The sequence below is a fragment of the Xyrauchen texanus genome, chromosome 13, assembly GCF_025860055.1.
Source record: "Xyrauchen texanus isolate HMW12.3.18 chromosome 13, RBS_HiC_50CHRs, whole genome shotgun sequence".
In the NCBI taxonomy this organism is placed as follows: domain Eukaryota; kingdom Metazoa; phylum Chordata; class Actinopteri; order Cypriniformes; family Catostomidae; genus Xyrauchen; species Xyrauchen texanus.
The window spans coordinates 13,878,071-13,902,135 of record NC_068288.1 but is presented as its reverse complement, the minus strand read 5'-3'; the positions used below and the strand labels follow the sequence as shown (position 1 = coordinate 13,902,135).

The 24,065-nt window shown below is 40.0% G+C and overlaps 1 protein-coding gene across 1 annotated transcript; it reads right to left on the bottom strand.

Moving 5' to 3' along the window:
• Positions 1-1,430: 1,430 nt before the first annotated feature.
• Positions 1,431-17,020, bottom strand: mrps9 (mitochondrial ribosomal protein S9). Its single transcript, XM_052141461.1, is given in 8 exon segments — positions 1,431-1,648; positions 3,517-3,665; positions 4,299-4,341; positions 4,344-4,414; positions 5,404-5,462; positions 5,596-5,671; positions 5,767-5,855; positions 16,727-17,020. Coding segments are annotated over 8 exon segments (999 nt in total).
• Between the last annotated feature and the right edge of the window lie 7,045 nt (positions 17,021-24,065).

Sequence of the window (24,065 nt, the reverse complement as noted above, 5' to 3'; positions counted from 1 at the left end):
ACCATGGATCAATAAAAGACATTCATCTAGCAGGTCTTATCTGCACCGCTCTCTTACACTTTAGTTTAGAATGCACAAACACAAGCGGAGTGATACAAACATTAAAGCGTCCGAGTGCTGACGCTCTCAGATATCAGTACTCAGGGAATGTCTCTCGTCCAATCAGATTCGAGGACCAGAACTAACTGTTGTACAAAATGTATCAAAGACAGAACCTCAAATCAAGTCTGGTTAAAGTGTTGCACAAGCTAATAATGGAGTGGTGATATGAAGTGAATAGACAATGGTTGGCTTGTTCCATCAGTTTTCTTGCCTCTATACACTCACCGAGCACTTCGCTAGGAACACCTTTACACCTACTTATTCATGCGATTGTCTAATCAGCCAATCGTGTGGCAGCAGTGCAATGCATAAAATCATGCAGCTTCAGTTTATGTTCACATCAGCCATCATAATGGGGGAAAATGTGATCTCAGTGACTTCGAAAGGTGCCAAAACCAAAAAACGTCCAGTGAGCGGCAGTTCTGCGGACAGAAATGCCTTGTGGATGAGACGGTCATGTACAGTCACGTGTTTAGGCAACTCTGAAATGTCCAATAAAGAAATACAATATCAAAGCACGAGCCACTATAAATGACCATCTTTAGATTTCATTCAAACTCCTCTGTTCATGTTTTCAGACACACAATTATGTATTGCTTGTTAATTACTTAAATACATTGAAATATCACGTGTTTGCTTAGTAATACGAAGATAATTTGGGATTTGTTTATCAGCAACTTCAACAGTCCAATGCTGAAGGATACATTTGATAAATTGAGCCTTTTTTTTTTTTTTAAATCATCCAGATATGTCTATGCACATTATTATTTAAAATTATTATTTTAGATAAAAATTATTTCCATTAACAAAATGTAACTTATTAAAATGCAAAAGCATTCAATTATTAATGGGGCCCTGAATAGACAGTGTATATATATATATATATTTTTATTTATTTTTTTAATTATTATTATTATTATTATTTATGGGAGGATTTTTTTTATCATTATTATTATTCTTTTTTGTAATTACTGATAATAACAAACCAACAAACAAAAGTACATCTTCAAACAACTTTTAGTCCCATTTGAGAAAAATGCTTAAAGATATTTTATGCAAGTAGATATTTGTCGCCCTCTAGTGTTATTCAGAAGACATTGAAAAATTCAATCTCATGCTTCAAATTGGAAATACGTTGAAAGATGTTGTTATTAAAATGTTCAATATATTATTAATAAACAATAAACACAGAGAAGGAAATTTACAATGTGTAAAAGAGATTAGAGATGTCCAAGGCCATCAACCAATAGAGAAACCTCATGGTCATGGCCTCATGATTGGATTCAGTTGGGCTGGTTTATGACTGCAGGGTATGGTTGTCACAATCATTATGTGGCAGAGACAGGGGAAAGACCTCTTTCTATCTGCTGCGAATGCCACAGAATAATCCAACAATCCAGGAAAACAGGGGAGTTGTTTTCTCTCTCTGGGTTCCTGCGATTGTCCCATTCCTGTTCAACGTTTTTCCAAGTGAACTTCTTTCACACTCCCTCCTGGCCTGGTGTTTTCCTCTCCATGATCCTGGGGTCAGCAGTCAGCAGACCAGCTGAACAAAGGTACACAATTTGCATCACACTTTCACACGATTTCTGGTTTTCACACTTAATAGACTGAATTGTGTAACTGAAAACATGTTCTCTGTTAGTTTTTACATACTGCAGAACAAGCTGAAGTTACTTTGGCAGTCAGTAATTTTTAGAATATAACCAAAGTTTAGAAGATATAAGGATGTGCATATCTGTCAGTATTAGAGGCCGACTGATAGTGGACTTTCCCGATACCAATAACTAAATTGGGCAGTTCCTGCTCATACGATAACCGATTAAACAACTGATAGTTTTGAAAAATGAAAAAAATATCACTCAAAGTAAAATAGTGTAAAACTTTATTACAAAAATAAACAGTACTGACTGAACCATGAAAATGTATTGCACTTTTTTTACATAAAATAAATATGAATATATATAAACTAATAGGCCTATTCAAACTTTAAAGCCAGCTAATCTTTTTATTGACGTTGTTTCCTTAGTCCACAAGAGGGCGCAACAAATGCATAAACCATTCTGCACCATTATATTATTGCAAAGAACATTCCTGTCCTGCCTGTTAAATAAGAGCATTTCATTTTCAACTAATGTGCATAAAACAAATAAATAAAACGTTTTGTCGGTCTGTATTGTCAAATGTTAAGTCAAAAGTAAAATGAGGGGTGAAACGGTTCAGTAGACAGTTCACATGGTGTTAATAACTGAAATAGCACATTGTGTTTTATTCAGTACAGTTGTATGTAGAGTCGCAATATTCACAGACAGCAGAGGTATCCGGCTGAACTCGTGGTGAAGCGGCTCAGACTATGAGCACAGGTCAGGGGCTGTTCAATCAGACGAAACACAACAGACTGGAACCGAACGAGAGTCTCTCGAGACACACATTTACAAGTTGAACATCTCTCCTGACAAAGCATTTAAACAACTCATTGCTTAATCTGAGAACGCTTATAAGAGACCTCTAACAACAGTAAGGGGCTGTTCACACCGAACGCTTTTGCAACTATCCATTTGTTTTTCTATGTAAACTGCACGCTAGACGAACGTCTTTGTTTCCCTTCGTTTGTGTTTATTCGGTGTCTCCTGCAGGAACGCTGTTTTTTAGATGATGCATCTAATTAAAAATAACTTTAAAAGCATATCAAGACACCTGCTTTCTGTTAAACTGTACTAAAGTCATCGTATTACAGTGAGGATAATTTATTTTTATTGAAATCAGATGCGTTTCTGATTTGTTTATACATTTCTCTCGGCTGCATGAAGATATTAATTTGCTTTCTCACGTCACTAGCTTTAAATATGCAACTTAGCAGGCTAACAAATGCATACACGTGACCAGCCGAATACAAGCTAATGCTAATAGATGCTAATAGATGGTAACAATCGTGACATTTAGACATTTGGGTAGGAATTTTGTGTATTTTTGTCACATTGTTGTTAGCTTTAATGTTAGCGTCCTCTCAGCCTTATCGGCAAACATACCGCTGTTCTCTACTAATGCAGCATCTAGTCAACATATTAATTACCTTACAATATGAAAAGGTGTACTATAGTGTACTGTATGTGTATACATACATATTCATCTGAAGTGTTCTGCTCCATGTAGTCTCACATGTCAAAACTAACATCACAAGGCATCAGTGAAGTGATCGTTTTTATTTCGCCACTAGAGGACGCTCTCATACTGTATAATGACAGCGGACCCTTCCCAGCCGCTCCAGCACCCGACGCAACAGGGAAAAACCATCGGTGGGGATTTTTGCCAATACTCGATAGTTCCAGAAATCTGTTATTGGTGCCGATTAATCGGCAAAACCGATATATCGGTCAACCTCTAGTCAGTATGCTATGTGCTTCTATCACCCACCTTGCCCCGTCTTTACCACTTCTCCCTCAGACACAAAACTGAGCAGTGCCCGTGAGATGGCCAATCTCAGAGCCCCGCCCTGAGCAGAGTGACCACTCCCCTCCACGCTACCCTCAATGTCAAATTGCAGGGGAAACATCAGCTGCTCTCTCTGAATGAGAGGGAACAAGGAGAGTGAAAGAAATGGGAGCAACAACAGAAAGAAGTGAAAGAAAGATGAGGCAAGAGAGAATTAAGAACACGTTTCTCTCCACTGGACTATTCAAGCTCTCAACATCTGTAGATACTCCTGTAAATCCCCCTTTGAGGACTGGAGCATCATATTTAGTCAAAGTGATAATCCTGCCACCGTAAGAACTACTGAGAGGATACAATGTAAGTGTGTGCATTCATTTGTGTGTGTGTTTGCAGAGACGGCCCACAGTGCTGACACAGAGCAACACTCCCCTTCTGCTCCAATTAGGCTTGTGTGAAACGGGCAGAGTGATAAGGGTGGGCAGCGGGCTGCACACTGACAGCGCCAAGTCTCAGACTCACTCATCTGTGTAATTAACTTTTCAACCACATGAAAAATAAATAAATAAATAAAACGCACAAGTGCCACACATCCAGATCACAAATGCTGGATTCGAACATTTTTGGTTTGGAAGGTGTGGGTCTCATTTATGCCGTACTAACTAGGAAAAAAGACAAATACTAGTTAAACAAAGCTCTTCATATGCTAAAAGGATCATTTTGTTTGCCCACATAAATACAATGCATCTGGTAACCCACATCCAGACCTGTCTTGCAGTACAGGAAAGTACTGGAGGTAGTTCTTACCGTGATTGTGATGTTCCCAGAGCCGCTGATGCTGCCTTTGGCGAAGAACGAGAGAGAGAAAAAGACAAATGTTAGACTGATGAGAGAGTTAAGTGAGTGTGTAAAGAAACAGAAAGAGTGGAAGAGAATTTTAGGGGAGAATTGACTAACAGTGTCGCATCTCTACTCATATACGGCATGTTTTTATAACGCTGTTTCAAGTTCAACGTAGCTTCAAACTTTGAAAAAGCATCTTGAGATCCCTACATGCACAGTCTAATTAATGCGCAAGAGTGCGTCATCGCTGGGATGGCCTATTCATGCCAAGCCTGAAATTTTAGTACCCGAATAGGAACAATTCATTCTCATTCGGCTATTCACACTGGGTCCGACAAATCATCCAACGACAATCCAAAGGCTTTTTTTTTTCAGAGAGCAGTCAGAATGTCTTTCTTCTTCTTATGGCTATAATGAAAACTGACTGACCAATGAGATAATGGCTTTTTGTCATTTTCCCAGAGTCACTGCTGCTGCACAATCCAGCGAGTCAACACAAGTGCAGTGCTGTTTTAGGTGTCTCATGCACAAAAACTCAATAATTAAATTAAGACCATATGGATGTTTCTATTACAATATTTTTAATGTTATGCACCATATTTTTACTTTACCCGTATTTACTTAATGTACATTATTCTACATCCATATCACTCTACCTTATTTTGTTATAATGTCCAGGCATTCAAAAAGAGAAGTTGGGTTCGAGAGTTCATTTGGAATACATTTAATTTCGGTCTCAGTGTTAGAGGTCTGCACAGGCCTTAAAATTAAACTTGAACCCAAACTGCACCAGAGACCATGTAGTTCTCTGGGGCCCCCCCTCCCTGACCCCAGAGACCCGAAATCGCTCAATCTTTTTATAATTTCTTCTCTTAGCCTCAAACCCCTGATATTTTAACAACTGTAACATTTATGCATAGCCTGTGTGTGGTGTCCTTATTATCTCTGGTACCATCTGCAACACTGAAAACGACTCCCTGTGGGTCATGCTGTAGCTGAGGTATCTCCTGTTTGCTGGACTGAACCTACAACTGTCTGAGGAACTTCTGTACCAACTCCTGCTTCAGGGAGCAGTAGGGCATGGACAACTGCTGGATGAACCGCACGTATACTCCACAAAATAAGAGAATTCACTAAGCTAACAGCAGCCTCTAGTGTTCAAGTTCCTCTTCGGCCCGTTCTGGAGAGGTTGGTTTGTTATGTTATGTTGTTAGTCTTTACAACTTGATCTGAAATATTCTCCACCAGAAGCTCCTCCAGTTCCTCTTTTAACAGCCATCTGCTCCCAGTTAGCAAACTGAGAAGACAGCCAAACAGACACAGAAACAAACATGGGTCAACCATAAAAATGATCACTGACCAACGTGAGTAAAAATGGTTTAAAGTGCTCACATTTGTTTGGTATCTGATGTAAAGAGGGCTTTATTTCTCATCTTGTCCCGATGCCTCTCTATTGCCAGAAACTTCTCATACACGTCATCCTAGAACAGCAGCGAAACAGAAGATGGTTGGACATAACCTCTGTACTGTAGATCCTCTATAAGAGCAGAAATGGTGTGAAATAATGATAACAGAAAGAATCCTGCATGAGCATGGTACCTTTGACTAATGTCTATGAATGTGCAGAATGAAGGATAAATTATTCTTCACAGATATGCCGGAATCCCTCAAAAGAATAGATGCAGTGAAACAAATTCCCTTGAGTCGTATATACACACACACATAGTGTCTCCGAAGGCAGATACCATCTTTCACTCTTCAGCTCTGGCTGAATTTAATTGTGTGTGTGTGGAGGGAAAATTGAATTGGGGAGCACTTGGGTCATAACCCCCCCAACACTTTCACTTTTACACACACACACACACACACAAACCTCTTGTCCTTTCTAATACACACACACTCACACTTCCTCCAGACAGGAGAATCTGCCATGCGGAGCAGGATGGCATCCTCGGGCACACTTGTCTAAATTGGCATCACGCCCGTGAGCCTGGAGTGCCCGTCAGGCGTGGTGGTGCTGGAGCGATGTGGAGCAGGGGTCTGATGCGGGGCCCGACGCTGGCATGCAGCTCACGTAGGCACCTTCCTCACGCCTGTGCGAGAATTCATTTCCCCCTCAATTATCCCACAGCTGTTTGTTTAATTCGGTCCTGATAGAGTGCATATAATCCACCGCAATTCGCCAAAAAAGCAAACATCGGGCAAAAACCAATTTTCAGCACAAAAAAGGAGTAATAGAAAAGAAGGGGGCGAGGGCATGTACGTTACACGTTTATGATCACAGCGCCATAACGAATGCCTTTAGGAGGGGGAGAGAGGCTCCTTGATCTGAGGTTTGAGAAGAGATTTATATGTAGCCTTTCGGTCGGCCAGAACTCCATGTATTCAACAAATCATGGTTAAATTGTGCAGGCTCATCCACACAAAGACACACAGGATTTTTGTACAAGGTTGAAAATACAGTATAATGAATATACAAGTTACGATCAGAGTTGAAGGACCTACAGTTTAAAGTGACAGGAAGTACAACTAACAACTAGAAATTTTTTTTAAATGGTTGGTCCATGTAGAGATGCACCAATGTATCGGCCAAACATCGATATCAAGCAAGATGTGATTAGGGTTTGGGTTAGGGGTAACCCTAAGTCTTATAGCCCCCTTGAAAGTTTGTTGAGGTCCCCTATTGGACCCTGACCCCCTGGTTGAAAACAACTGGTTTGTGTACGAATGTGCCTGAGAGTTACTTTGAAAGCTTTAAAATGCATCCTGATATATTAAGCACAGACCCGTACAGAAGTCCCCTTGATAAATGTCCACATTTACTGTGTGCGTGTGCGCAAGAGAGTGTGTGTATTTGTATTTTGTTTCCTTTCTCTCATACTAAAAAAGTATTCCTCTCTGCAGGAAAGAGAGTTGTACATTATTTTCTGCACGCTGCGGGGTATCTGAGAGCGAAGCACCTCCGTGGCATTCGAGGCTCGATGAGAAAGCCTGTGCACACCGGCAGATTTGACATACCCATTTAAATTAGCAGCAGGGGTCCCAGCCACTGCAAGGCAAAGGGGAGGACGAGGGGCTTGGGTGAACAGACGACAATGGCACATTAGTCAACTCACACACACACAAACTCCTTACTGCAACTGAGAGACATCTTAGCCCAAGGTCGAGTCCAGAGATGAATGGTAGAAAAGGGGAAAAATAAGCTAAAACAAACAAGCTTTGAAAAGGAATCAGCCGCGGTGACAACGACTGGGTTAACATAGGGGGATCTCTGGGGCACTTCCCATCACAGTAAAATCCTTGAGGTCGATGTACACACACACACACACACACACACACACACACACACACACACACCTAATAGCACAAAGCCCTGCCGTGCCTGGTGAAGTGTGTGATGCTCCCTTTTGTAAATAGGGTTTAAGAAGGAGAAAGCGCTGTGTCAGTGTTCAAGCCAGCTTTGCCCTGCAACACACTCATCTTCCTACCTCTCATTTACTTTTGTGCTCTTCTTGCCAAACAGATCCAAATGTCTACATTTTCCCTGGGATTTTCTGGGATTTTCACAGGACTACTATACTATCAACTACTTTATTTCTTTAAATTAACCACACTTCAATTCTCAAACAAAGCCTTGCTCTAAACAGATGGGCTGATGCCCATCACCCCACCCCACCCAGGCCCTCTTTAGGGAGACCCCAGTCATGCATGTGCCTCATCCTAACAACCAACCCTCTATCTGTGCCACCCCCCACCCCCCAAAAAACTTCTCAAATCTCTATCTGTGCCCCTCCTTTTAGCCATAGGCCAGACAATGCTAAACCTCTCTCAAAGCCAGTTCAAGACCACGTCACTCTCAACATAAGGAACCGCTCTTTTTTAAATATCTTTGTGGCAGGGCGGAGGGCGGAGCCGGGTCGTTATTCCGCACACCGGGCCCAGGGGCGGAATCACGACCCGGCCCCACCCTCCGCCCTGCCACAATCATAAATGTTAAAAACAAAACATCATAAACCACCAGAAACATTATTACATAATCTTGAACACTATTAACACAGCTGTATATTTTCATGCATAAATACTAGGGCTGTAAATTATGATATGCCGATTAATTGTTCAAATTAATCACAATCAATCACATTTCAATAATTGCAGACAAAGGGCCCTAAAACAACAAATTCAATATATAGTGATTAAATATTAAAAAATATTTATATTTACACTGGCAGTCAAAAGTTTGGAATAATTTACAGATTTTGCTCTAATGGAAAGAAAATTGTACTTTTATTCACCAAAGTGGCATTCAGCTGATCACAATGTATATTCAGGACGTTAATAATGTGAAAAATTACTATTACAATTTGAAAAACATGTTCAGAACTTCTTAAACTACTTTCTCATCAAATAATCCTCCATGTGCAGCAATGACAGCTTTGCAGATTCTTGACATTCTAGCGGTCAGTTTGTCCAGATACTCCGGTGACCTTTCACCCCACACTTCCTGTAGCACTTGCCCTTTCACCCCACACTTCCTGTAGCACTTGCCCTTTCACCCCACACTTCCTGTAGCACTTGCCCTTTCACCCCACACTTCTTGTAGCACTTGACCTTTCACCCCACACTTCTTGTAGCACTTGACCTTTCACCCCACACTTCTTGTAGCACTTGCCCTTTCACCCCACACTTCTTGTAGCACTTGACCTTTCACCCCACACTTCTTGTAGCACTTGCCCTTTCACCCCACACTTCTTGTAGCACTTGCCCTTTCACCCCACACTTCCTGTAGCACTTGCCCTTTCACTCCACACTTCTTGTAGCACTTGCCCTTTCACCCCACACTTCCTGTAGCACTTGCCCTTTCACCCCACACTTCCTGTAGCACTTGACCTTTCACCCCACACTTCCTGCAGCACTTGCCCTTTCACCCCACACTTCCTGTAGCACTTGCCCTTTCACTCCACACTTCCTGTAGCACTTGACCTTTCACCCCACACTTCCTGTAGCACTTGACCTTTCACCCCACACTTCTTGTAGCACTTGACCTTTCACCCCACACTTCCTGCAGCACTTGCCCTTTCACCCCACACTTCCTGTAGCACTTGCCCTTTTACCCCACACTTCCTGTAGCACTTGCCCTTTCACCCCACACTTCTTGTAGCACTTGCCCTTTCACCCCACACTTCCTGCAGCACTTGCCCTTTCACCCCACACTTCCTGTAGCACTTGACCTTTCACCCCACACTTCCTGCAGCACTTGCCCTTTCACCCCACACTTCCTGTAGCACTTGCCCTTTCACTCCACACTTCCTGTAGCACTTGACCTTTCACCCCACACTTCCTGTAGCACTTGACCTTTCACCCCACACTTCTTGTAGCACTTGACCTTTCACCCCACACTTCTTGTAGCACTTGCCCTTTCACCCCACACTTCCTGTAGCACTTGCCCTTTCACCCCACACTTCTTGTAGCACTTGCCCTTTCACCCCACACTTCCTGTAGCACTTGCCCTTTCACCCCACACTTCCTGTAGCACTTGACCTTTCACCCCACACTTCCTGCAGCACTTGCCCTTTCACCCCACACTTCCTGTAGCACTTGCCCTTTCACCCCACACTTCCTGTAGCACTTGACCTTTCACCCCACACTTCCTGTAGCTCTTGCCCTTTCACCCCACACTTCCTGTAGAACTTGACCTTTCACCCCACACTTCTTGTAGCACTTGCCCTTTTACCCCACACTTCTTGTAGCACTTGCCCTTTCACCCCACACTTCCTGTAGCACTTGCCCTTTCACCCCACACTTCCTGTAGCACTTGCCCTTTCACCCCACACTTCCTGTAGAACTTGACCTTTCACCCCACACTTCCTGTAGCACTTGACCTTTCACCCCACACTTCCTGTAGCACTTGACCTTTCACCCCACACTTCCTGTAGCACTTGCCCTTTCACCCCACACTTTCTCTAGCACTTGCCATAGATATGTCTGTCTTGTCGGGCACTTTTCACACACCTTACAGTCTAACTGATCCCACATAAGCTCAATGGGGTTCAGATCCGCAACACTCTTTTCCAATTATCTGTTGCCCAATGTCTGTGTTTCTTTGCCCACTCGAACCTTTTCTTTTTGTTTTTCTGTTTCAAAAGTGTCTTTTTCTTTGCAATTCTTCCCATAAGTCCTCCTGAGTCTTCTCTTTACTGTTGTACATGAAACTGGTGTTGAGTGGGTAGAATTCAATGAAGCTGTCAGCGGAGGACATGTGAGGCGTCTATTTCTCAAACTAGAGACTCTGATGTACTTATCCTCTTGTTTAGTTGCACATCTTCCACATCTCGTTCTGTTCTTGTTAGAGTCAGTTGTGCTTTGTCTTTGAAGACTGTAGTTACACTTTTCAATGAAATCTGCATTTTATTTTTTTAGAGGGCTCTACACAATATTAGGCAGGTGGCTGATCAGTGTAAATATTTCAGTATAATCTAAATCGTTTTTTAAATACCTGTATAACTAATGATTGATCCAAGGAAAAAATATCAGATTTGGAATTTACTAATTGTAAAAAAAAAAATCTTGTATGTCTATATTCTTAAGATATTGGTGCATGTTTCATTAATAAGTTGCAGTAATGGGAATTATTTAGATTTTACCATTAAAACCAAATAAATAATAAAACAAAAAACCTTGCATATAATTCATCAAGCAGCCTCTCACACACACACTATTATTAGTAATAAAACAATCTGCCAAGTCTCCTAATCTGATGATATTTTGCCAAATTGAGATTATCTGCATCAGACACCGGTCCTTTAGATACTGGTATTGGTATCAGCATTAAAAACTAATCTCAAATAATCTCATAAAGGACCAAATAAATGCAGCAGTGAACCTGTTAGAAATGAACACAGCTTGCACCTTTTAGAAGTAGGAATTCAATTTGCATTCTTATAAAATGACCCAGTCGAAAATGCAACCTTCTTTGCCTTTGGATCTTTGACTCATTGTTCAGGATATATATATATATATATATATATATATATATATATATATATATATATATATATATATATAAAGTGAGGTGATGGCAGATGCACACCAAGAGAACAGACATCCATGCATTGGGCTATCAAAACCAGAGGGTGAGGGAAAGTGAATGAGATAAAGAGAGACAAAGAAGAGCAGACAGAGCGTTGCAGGATGTAGTGACAGGTGAAGGCAGCACCTGTTCATACTTTAAAAAGCAATATGGCTCTAATCCCTCAGGGAGGTTTAGCCTCGTCATAGTGTTCTAGAAACCGATGTTGCCTAAACTTCACAAAGGCCCAATCTGGGGTAACAAACCTTCATACGCTCCCTCAAACTTCACTGAATTCTGAGCCATTTGACCACTTGTGCTCAATGCATCTGACCTTCCCACGTGACAAGGACATTGCTGGTAATAAATACTGCACATATTTGGATGATATAGTTAAAACTGCACCACACCAGCCATCCCATTCCTTTGGTTATAGAGGCCGCATTATATTTTTGTAGTGTTTTTTTTTTTTCACCTATTTTATTCAATGTTTCTTGCACAAAGTAGTTGTAATTTATATTTACATGTTTAATTAAACTGGCCATTTTTGTAAAAAAATATTTATTTTTTATTTTTTACTGTACCTTTAAGATTTCTATATATATAATTGGGCTGCACAATTCTGAAAAAAACAAAAACATAATTGTCTATTATTTCCCTTGCTATTGTAATTGCAAAGATTAATGTTGATTAATAGACATTTCATATTTAAAAAAATATATTTTTTAGGGTAAACCTTCTGTCTAGGGTCATAATGCTTAATTTGGCCAGAAGCACAAAAACATTTCCAGAAAAATAAATAAATAAATAAATGTAAATATAACATTTACACAAGACTGGAGTATACCTAAAGGAAATGGACACTTTTCACGATGAGTTAATTGCGGCTGCTGTATTTGTAATTACAATTAATTTTTAGATGAATTATTCAGCCCTAATGCGTAAAGGACCTCTGTTATGACCAGCTAACCTCACATACCACCATAGTTCACATTCTTGTTCAAAACCTGTATCATTTTCTTTCTTCCATGGACCGCAAACGGAGATCTCTTGCAGAATGTCCAAGCTGCTCTTTCCATAAAAAGGAAATGAATGCCAGTTCACACTGCCAAGTACCAAAAAGGACAAAAATCACCATAAAAAGTGTCCAAATATTCCATATACCATTTTCCCAAGGCCACACCAGTATAAACATTAGTCATTATTCGGCGTAAGTCTTCCCTTTCCAGTGTAGTGCTCAAATATTCACACAACCATTGGTAATTATGTGTCTTATGACCAATTATTATTATAATTCATATTATTGTCATCAACCCTGGTGCTATGCATCTTAAAGTGCCAAGCTACAACGAGGCTGAATAAATGATGACAGTTTCATTTTGGGTGATGAACAAAGACTTTACTTTTTATTACTTTTACTAACTATTACTTGTTCCATGTTACGTTCCTTTTAACAGTTCAAGTTGCAGATGTCAAAATCTCATCAAATTTCCTCCCAATTTCAGTTCACTCTCCAGTGCATGGGCTCTGTGAATTTCAGTGCCCACCTGATGGGTGCAAACACAGAGAGTGTTGGCGTGTGTGAGGAGACGAAAGATTGCGAGAGGAGGCAAGTGAGGCTTGCAGTCTTTATTAATTACTTCCTCCTGGCAGTGCATGCTGTGCAGCTGTTTCACACCTTCAGCGCATTCATGGGAACGTCATGTCGGCTGAAGCGCTTGGCAGACATGCCGGTGCCAGCTCAGGCACAGACGCCCCATCCTGTACTTGCTCTGTGCCCTCCAGTCGCAGCCATTTTCCACCCCTTACCCACCGATCAGCTGGCAGAGGGACGGAACATGTCAGCTTCTTTTAGCCACACTTACTGTGAGGACTCAATTCATTAATGGTGACAGAGAATGGGGAATAACATTAAGAATCGAGAAATTGTACCAAATTAGTGGGAAAAATCAATTACAGCCATTTTGTCAGGCAGAAAAAGATACTGGATATAAATACCAGTTTTATATGCATGCCACTTTATAAGCAGGTTAACTTACTGTAAATAATCTCCAAGTCTATTCCCAGAAGCTCTGCTGGGACACCAGAGAGGAGAACTTTCAGTGTAACAACCTTCTCATATCTATAGTTTGTTTATAACTGATTCCACTTTTATTTCAATTATGGTTTAGAATTATTTTCATGGGTTTTAGTGCTTTAAATGGTGCTCAACATGCTTTTATTTTTATATATAGGCCTATATATAATACCAATAGCAGTTTATAATGACCAGACAAATGAAGATTTGGTGTAGACAATATCTGTCTAACTCTAATGACAGTGTGTATTTACAGATACACATAATGAGTTTTGTTGTAATGGAAATCATTCACAGCAGACAACGAGGCTGTGAAGAACAGATGTACAGTGTCTTTAATGGGCTGTTCTGCTGTTTAAAGTGTTTTTGGATTGTTAAGCAGACAAAACATTGAAAAAAATGATCTTTCCAAGAACATTCAGTAGAAAAAAAGCTCTGAAACATCAGATGGGATCTTGGACATGGTTTCTGTAGGTTTTATGAAGCTACATTTAAGACTTAATACCTTTTTAAGACGAACTAAAGGAAATGTAAGCAATAAAGTCAACACAAGATGTCATTGCATCATTTGCTAAATGCAAATGCCCAGGGAGCACAAGATTAGTCATATATACTGTATACAATAGTAACACTTCAGAGTGTCATTAATAATTAAAAAGGCTTGAACAACTCTGTCCTTAACCAGATGAATGTGGAAATAACTTTTACCTTCTGATATATTCCTTCTGCTCTAACAACACCTGAAAATATACCTCAAAGCTCTGGAATAAAATATAAGTGATCACCACCAAACATGTAAAAACAAGATTTTATTCAAATACGTTTTGGTCATTAAATCTTGAAGCTCAACAAAAGGATCATATATGATTTTCTTTGCTTATACTATAAGAACCGCCCTATGTTTCTGTAATTGAAATCCCTTATCCTAGATGAGCCAATAATACATAAATACTCACTGTGCCACTCAGTTGACCTGATTCATGAATGGCAAAGAGACATACCGAGGATGGAGTCTGCACACAGGTGTGGATTATCTTTTGAACTATAGGTGGCGCTGTCTCCAAACTGCTCAGGTACGTTCAGGACATGATGTCAGTGATGCACACCACATTTCTTATAAATCTGATCATGCATTCAAAAGATATTTCACTTTTTGCTAAATATCTATATGCCGGAGAGGCAGTATGGCTGATGTGGGAATTATATTTGGCTGATATGGGTATCTGTGGCAGGCTCCGCCCTCCGCTCGTGATCCTACACACCCGGTCCCGTATCAGGCTAATCAAGCCTCCCGAGAGGGATAAAGGTCGACTGCAGAGTATCGTGCGGGAGAGAGAGATCGTTTACGGACATGTCTGTCGTGTGTGTTTGTCCTTTGTTTCAGTTTATAATTAAAATATTATTTATGTTGAAAAGCCGGTTCTCGCCTCCTCTCCATTGATCCCTTTACATTATCATTATAATCCTCATGACTAAAGGAATTTATAGACATCAACCTCATTATTTTAGGACATCCGGTTCAAAAGTTACGGTCAAAAATAGCAATTTTTCACAATCAGGTTTAGGGTTGCGTGGTATACCAGTAATAATGAACTATTGTGATACCACCAAATTTAAAAGGTACAATATCATCTTGTTGTTAATTTTAAAATATGCTACCATCAGCAAATGATGATTGTAATTTGAGAGTTTTGAGATGAAATCAAAGACAATATGAATATAATAATATAAAAGCCACTATATGGCCAAGTGTGATCATTAAACAGCAGTAAAGACAAAATATACTTATATTCAAGATCTATTCTCTAAAAGCAAGTCTAAATATCTGATATGCTGCTTCTCAGGTGATTGCATCTTTTTTTAAAGGATTTTTAGTTATGTTAAAATATTTTTATTATTAATATTCAACATTCTCAGATAACATTTTCTTCTTCTGCAGTATAGCTGCTAAAGTAAATGTTGTTTTAATGGAGTTTTAAATATTTATATTAAAAAACAAGCCAATACAAAAACAAATCAAAAGTGTATTTAGTTTCAGTGTATAATGGGGTGAAGACTCTCTCACCTTTCTGTTCACTTCAATCCATCTTTAACTCTTATTAATAAATCTGCGTATTGCCAATATTCTTCACGATAAGTAATGCACAATGACACGTATATTATGATTCAATAAGTCTCGAGTCATCATGTTATAATCTAGCTGCATTAAGAGTGTGCACTCGAGGGATGAGCGTCCCGTGACAGAGTGTGCATCAGATGGTGAAGATTCAATCTCTCCCCCTTAGATCGGGACATTCACACAACTCTTAGAAGAGGTGCTGACTGCACAGAGAAATGCCAGTTTTGGGGTTTGTAGTTATTTACATGATCTGCTTCTGTACTATTTGAACTTTAATAAAGCTGTAACGCATTAAATACGACCGCATTAAAGATGTAAAGCATTAAATATAACCGCATTAAAGATGTAAAGCATTAAATATAACCGCATTAAAGATGTAAAGCATTAAATATAACCGCATTAAAGATGTAACACATTAAATATAACTGCATTAAAGATGTAACGCATTAAATATAACCGCATTAAAGATGTAACACATTAAATACAACTGCATTAAAGATGACATGGCCTGGAGCTGACTCTGGCATGGTTGCAATGATGTGGAACTCGGGATTGGTGTCCATGATGTGGAACTCTGGATTGGTGGCCATGACGTGGAACTCGGGCTTGGCGGCCATGATGTGGGGCCAAGTCGTGGAAGGCGAAGCTGTGGGAGGCTCGAAACTATGTGTCCTAGATGACTGGGAAAAGACCTCAGTGGTCGTGAATATGAGCAGAGTCTTGAGAACGACCTCTGTGGTCGTGGGCATAGACAGAGACTCTGATATGACCTCTGTGGTCGTGAACATGAACAGAGACTTGGAAACAACCTCCGTGGTCATATACATGGGCAGAGACTCGGAGACGACCTTTAAGGTCGTGTTCATGGGCAGAGACTTGAAACTGACCTCCATGGTCGTGAACATGGGCAGAGACTTGAAACTGACCTCCAGGGTCATGTACATGGGCAGAGACTTGGAAACAACCTCCGTGGTCGTGTGCATGGGCAGAGACTTTGTCCTCTCCTCCGGGAGGCTGAAGTTAGCAGCGCAGGCTCTGGTACGGATGAGGCTGGCAACGCTGGCTCTGGGACGGACGAGGCTGGCAATGCCAGCCCTGGGATGGACGAAGCTTTCAGCTCGTTGGCCGTGGCAGGCTTGGGCATTGACTTGCCAGCCATGGCAGGCGTGTCCATTAAATCGTCTACCATGATGTGGGACACTGGCTCGACGACCATGATGTGGGACGCTGGCTCTTTGACCATGACATAGCACGCTGACTCGTCGACCATTCTGTGGGATGCCGGCTCGGCATCCACCTCCCCCACAGTGAAGGTAGAACCAGTGATCTGCAGGGCTAGGTCGATATACTGAGTGAGGCTGAGGGAGCTGCGACCGCCAGCCATTAAATAAGAAATTGGCTCATTCAGCCCAAAATGGAAACAGTCTTTGAGGGTCACCTCATTAATGTCCACGTCACTTGCCAGAGACCAGAAGTCCCCCACATATTCCTCCAGGGCTACTTTTGCGTGAAATTAATTTGTACTCCAAATAACACTTAAATGATTGTTGTTCTCTGTCCGCTCATTTCGTTTAGTTTTACACTGCGTCTCGAGACCAGAAACACAAAACGGGCAATTAGAATCATTATGGCACCGCCCAGTGGTTGTTCAGGGAAACTGTGGATAAATGAAGATGAAAAGGAAAATTCTCTCATAATAATTCGTCTTAATGCATCCCAGATGTGTGTGATTTTCTTTCTTCTGCAGAACAAAAATGATGATTTTTAGAGGAATTTTTTCTGCTCTGTTGCTCCTTACAATGCAAGTGAATGGTGACCAGAACTCTGAAGGTCCAAAAAGCACATAAACGCATAAAAGTATAGAAACATAAAGTATAGTCATAAAAGACTCCATTGGTTAAATCCATATTTTTATTTGTACTATAAATCTCCAATTTCACCTCCACATTCTTTTGTTTTTGTCATTCATGTCATTATGCATGCATATAGCCACCTACTGGTTGGGGCTGGTCAAAGGTGGAGATTTAGAGTAAAAAAAAGGATTAAATTGTAATCTGTTTCTCACCTACACCAATCCTAATGCTTCTGAAGACATGGATTAAACCACTGGAGTCGTGTGGATATGATGTCATGTGGGAGGACTTCTGTTGTAATACATACTAATAATATTAAAATATTAAAATATTTTGTATGCTCACTTTCCTGCAACAATAAATCTCGCCACTTTGAAGCCAAGAGGTCAGCGTGTGACGTTTCAGTCTCCTATTGGTCACGCGTCCCCTTGTCGTATGAATTCATGGTTCAGAGTTCTCCAAGCTTGAACTTTGGTACGCAGTGTTTCCACTTTGGTGCATTCAGATGCATTTGAATTGGAGTTAATGGAGCACGAAGTGTAGTGCGACCCCCCCTTTAGGATAGAATTTTCAGAATTTTGTTTTATTGTTCATTCAAAACTGAAAGCTTTGCTGTCTTTAGAATTTATTTTTGAATTGACAATAAATAAAATCCAGATCCCCCACACTGTTATGTAGCCTACAAACAAATCAGATGGAGGGGGCAGAGCCACAGGCCAGCATTGATTTCAGGGGGTGTATATGTGCACTTTTCTTAATGGATGCCAGCGTCTTCACTTATGATAGAGTTGGAGTGAGTGTTTGGGAACATTAATCAAAGTGAAGGGCGACACGCTCCCAGTTTGTGCTCTGGCGAACTAATGTGGCGCAATGATGGACTACATTTGTTCTCAGGTTTAGCCACTAGCATTCACAAAGAAAAATAGACTCAACCCCTTGTCTCCAGTTCACCATGGGGTATAGTGAGCTTCACATAAATCACATGCTAGCTCAAGACTAACTCTGTACTAACATGCCTGATGGAGGTGTTTCGTGAACAGCCCCCACCCCAAATATGAAAGATGCCAATATGTCACAAGGGTGTACAGCGTGAGACTAAAGATGCAATTTTAACAATTACATTTTTTTTTTTTAAGTATTAAGACCATTTCAGATAAACATAAATAAAAATAAAACATAATGAAGTGAAATGTTAAAATTGTTGTTGCAAGATGAACAAAGTCTGACTGCTACAGTATGTCCTTTGCTGTAAGGTGCAGGATGATGTCATTATTTCACCACACTGTCCTGGATTTTTGGAAAGTGGCTTGAGTCCAGAATGAAAGTTCCTTGAAAAGCAAAAGAGTTGTGTGGATTTTGGGGAACTAGATAGGAATGAGGAATTCTACGGGCTGAAATGTTGTTATTGTGCCTTTTCAAAAAATGTTGATTGACCCTGCTGGAATTTGTTTTTTAAAATTGTGTTAGTAGTGACATGGCACTGGAGGTCAAGAAAGAAAGAATAAGGGGAAAGGAGCGAGAGAGAGTGAGAGAGAGAGAGAGAGAGAGAGAGAGAGAGAGAGAGAGAGAGGTGGGCCTGGATTATTAAATCTTTAGTAGCAGGATGCAGGCTTATTCCACTCATAATTTCCATCATGTTTTGCAGCGATTTCCTAATATCCTTGCTGGCTTGTGATGGGATAAGCACATCTCACAGCATGTGTCGTTTACACCTTAAAGCTTTCACACTTCTTACTGCGTCCATTGTGGCTGACACTGTCAGTCATTGGGGCAGTCTGCTTTAAACTGCTTTTCCTCTGGTATTTTGCACGCTGTATCTCTCCTTCTATTCATGAGGGATTTATGTGAAAACATCTCAATGGTTTCAAACAGGACATGTTTTCTACAAGTCTTGGTCTAACGATTTTCTTTACTTGAGTGCCAAAGTAAACGGAAACTCTCCAGAGTTCTCGGAAATAGTTTTTTTATTTCCGAAATAATGCTACAAACACTGTAACACTTTTGCAAATCACATTATCTTATGCTGGAAACCACTTATGGTACAAATCACATTAAAAACTGTTGGGTGTATTCTGATTGCTAAGTAAGTAGTTACTGTAATATAAATCAAAAGTAATGTAACACATTACATTTTAAATTCTTGTTATCCGATTACATTTACTGGGCCCTTATAATAGCGCTAGCGCTAAGCGTAATTAAGCGCAATCCCATTAGTCATATGCGCAAAGTCAGTGGGCATGGCCATGATGTTTTGGTATTTTAGCATGCGCTAAATCTAGGCGCAAATGGGTTTGGCGAAATCGCCCATGCAATGTGCAAATAGCCTGGGTCAGTTCAATTTTATTCTGCATCCTATTATTCTGTATAGTCCATCACCTCAAGCACCACTGATATAAACTAAGACAGTACATTCATGAGAGATTGGTCGTGTAAATAAACTGTATGCAATGAATTAGAAGAAGAATAATGTTCTATTGTGCATTAACTGCGTCCTTGATGAATGCCAGTGAAACGCTCCTTTTATTTTCATAGAAATTGTGATTCTTGTCAAAATGTGGATGCACGCTCCGTTATATTATAGAGAAGGTAAGAATTATTTATAATTTTCATTTACTGACACACAAATCATGGCTTGCATTAACAGCGATTGTATCGGCACCCGCTTCACTTCTATCGGGCGATTTTGATATTAAAACATGTATTTCATTTATTCAAACACACACAAAAAGTTTAATAAACAAAAAAAAATTCTAAATTCAAATGACACTTCAAACGAAACGAAAATATAATCAAAATAATGAAGTGGTCAAAATTGTTTTATTTAATGACCTTCCCAAATCCAAACATTTTACCGTCTGCAACTTCTTTCACATTTTGCAGTGACTTAAACTCACTTGACGATAATTGGTAAAAAAATGACTAATACAAATTAGATCATAAATACAATTGTAAATATAAATAATATAATAGTAAAAACTACAGTAAATATAATAATAACAATAACAATAATTGAAAAAATTGAGTTTGGACATGAACTTTATTACGACCTGCTGGTGGAATTTCTAAACTGCAAGTGCAGAAGTTTAAACTTTGCGCTGAGGTTTTCAAACGTCTTAGCGCAATGACCAATTTCTCATGTAAATAGCAAACGGAGCTTTGCACCATTTCATTACCATACAATACACGTTACTCCCCAAACCTGCCAGAAAAGTAATCTGATTACTATTTTAGAGATGTAATTAATATTTTGTAGTGGTAATATTGATAAGAGTTTTTGCCTAAAGAGATATAAATTGCATTTTTATGCACAGGTTTGCTTATTACGGTCGTGAGTGTAAGCAACAATTTAGGAAGGAGTAACGTGCAGGGTTGGGGAGTAACAGAATACAAGTAACGGGATTACGTATTTAAAATACAAAATATAAGTAACTGTCTTCCACTACAGTTACAATTTAAATCATTGGTAATTAGAATACAGTTACATTTAAAAAGTATTTGTTTACTGAAGAGATTACTTTGTATTTTATTGTCATTTGTTTCATTTAATATTTAGTTATTTCAGATGGAAAACATTTATACATATAAATGATCCAAAGTGCATTTGAACAGCGGTGAAACACTTTCTGATGATGTGACATTCATACGAGCAGACAGAGAAGTACGTTTGAAGTACGTTTGGAGCAGAAGAAATAGAAATAAACCTTGTGTAAATTGTTAGCTTTACGCTAAGCTAAAATGCTATTTCTAGCCATTGTACATGCACATGTGACCAGACACGAACATATTTATTTATCAAGAAAATTCACGTTGAATCATAATTTATTATTTTCTAGTAAGATCTTTGATATTAGGGCAAAAATCTTTTCCTGTAAAAATATAACAAATTCCTTAAAACAAGATCAGTTTGATTAATCTTGTTTTAGAAACAACACTCATGAGATATTTGGGTTTTTCAGAGAATGTATTTTTAACATGTATTTTGAGTTTTTATAGTCAAAAGAAGTGAAAAAATCTACCAGTGCTGAAGAAGTAATCCAAAGTATATAGATTACATTACTGACCTTGAGTAATCCAACAGAATATGTTACAAATTACATTTTACAGCATTCTGTAATCTGTAGTGGAATACATTCCAAAAGTAATCCTCCCAACCCTGTTAATACGGGACAGCATTGCGATAAAGAATCGAAAAATAATGTTTTTGTCGATACAGGGAGAACTATTGATCGAAGACACAGCAGCTGGAGGGGGTGTAGGTGGTTAAAGTGTAAAATACAAACAATAGATTTCTCTTTTCCCCATTGAACACACACTTGTGTATTGGTACAAATACATGAGTATCAGCCTCTATATGTGTGTGTGTGTGTGTGTGTGTGTGTGTGTGTGTGTGTGTGTGTCTTTGTCATGGGTGCCAGTGCTCCTCTCGTGCCTCAGGGCCATGGAACCCACCCAATACCCCTACCCTACATTAGCACCTGCACTGATTGGCTGCTTATCTTTGGGGAGAAAGAAGAAGTAGAAAGGCAGTGATTGGAAAAAGCAGCTGGAGGATATAAGTGGGGCCCAAACGATGTCCTCTCCTTAGAGACACAGACAGAATCCAGGAGAGCTGTAATCCACACAGAACATGCATGGCCCAGAGATGCAAACAGAGCAACACAGAAACACACACATCTATTAAACCTAAAAAACAACCTCAGATGACATGTGCCAGACATACAGAGCCTGCTCTTAGGAAATCCCCATTGTATTTGTAGTCTCCACTATCAGGCCTATTTAGTAAATGGACTTTTAATGAAAACAGTCCTTCGACTGAGGCCTTTCTGCATGACTTTCTAACTCTGAATCCAGTGTTGTTGTAACAATGCTTCCGAGGCACCCATGGAGAATGCTTATCCACATTTCATATCTGCTCTCCGACAGCCACGGAAATCATCCAGCTGATTATCAAAGTGCTGCGCATGGAGTGGCCTTTAATTGATAGCAAAAGCTCTTTAATAAATAGAGACGTTTTGCTGAGGAGCGGAGAGAAGCTGAACTGCCAGTGATTACCTGCTGGAATCAGGCCTCATCAATATCAGCCTAATTACAAAGCACTTCTGGCAGTGCGTGAAACAAATCGACCGCCGCGGCAGATTGGGCCGTGGCCACGGACGTCCACAGATATTAGGGCTTTTAGCCATGCGCCTGTGGGGGCTACCTGAGTATTGCTCCCCACACACTGCTGATAAGGAAGAATGGAGCGATTTAGATCAGTCAAGGGCTTCGCCTGTGCCAGCTCTGCTAATGCCTCCTTTGCTGGCTTATGTGGTCATGGGGCTATAGCCAGAACTTCCTCTCTTTCTCTGCATATGTCCTTATCTGAATTTGTCGTGATCTGATCTCATGTTGTACACCTCGGTTCTTTGACACAGTATTTGTTAAATGGGCAGAAATGGCAGATGAGGGCACAGATCGGTCAGGTTTGTGTGATGTGTATGTTTGCTTCACTTCCTAAATCTCCAACTCTCCCTCAGATGGAACCACTTTGTAGGCCCACTCAACCCCCCAGCACGGACACCAGTGGATCGGCTGTATTGGGTTTCCAGCATGAGACAAGTTGAAGGGTTTCTTCCCTGCTTCCCATGGATGAAAAGACCAGTGTCTTTTTCCCCCCAGGTAAGCATCTGAGGTGGCTTCCCTGCAGGAAGGAAGTCATTATTACGCAGTGTGGAGAAAGAGGTCGTGGGACGCAGATGCCTGCCGCTTGGGAGGAAGTGGTTCAAGACCCCAGACAGGACGGGTGTAATACAACCCTCTGGAGTAGCTGAGACTGACCTAAGAAAAACTTCCTACTGCCTCATCTCATGAACATGTCCTGCAAATGACTCTCTAACTCTGTTTGGGCACAGAACTGCATACATTCCCAGCATTAAACCTCTTCTTTGAACCTATACACAGCAATTTTGGCCTTAAAGGAAAATTCCGGATTCAAATTTACTTCGACTCATCCCTCCTTTCTTTACAAATGCACAAATCTGGGTTATAGTGAGGCACTTACAATGGAAGCCAATTTTTAAATGTTAAAATACTCTATTCAATAGACATAAAGGATATGTGTGTAAACATGATTTTAGTGATTAAGTCACTTACAAACATTTCTGTTTAAAGTTATGGCCAATTTTACAACGTTGTTACCATGGCAATGTAATGTCAACAAATCTTAAACCCTAAAATGACTGTAAAGATGACAATTTAAACATCTTTAAAGCTCAAATAATACATTATTTTTAACGAAAGTGCTTTTATAGAAATTATAAACTTCACATTTCTGTTTAAACCCTCCAAAAATTGTCCCATTCACTTCCATTGTAAGTGCCTCACAGTAACCTCCATTTTTAAAGAAAGGAGGGATGAGCCTAAATTAATTATAATTAATTTATTAATCAACATTATGCCACAAATGCTGTTGATTGAGCTTAACTTGGAATATTCCTTTAAAATGACTTCAGCAGACACATTTCGATGATATCTGGAAAGTGTGGCAAGTGTGTATATCAATGGTGGTACTAAACTTGTACAGTAGATTTATATATA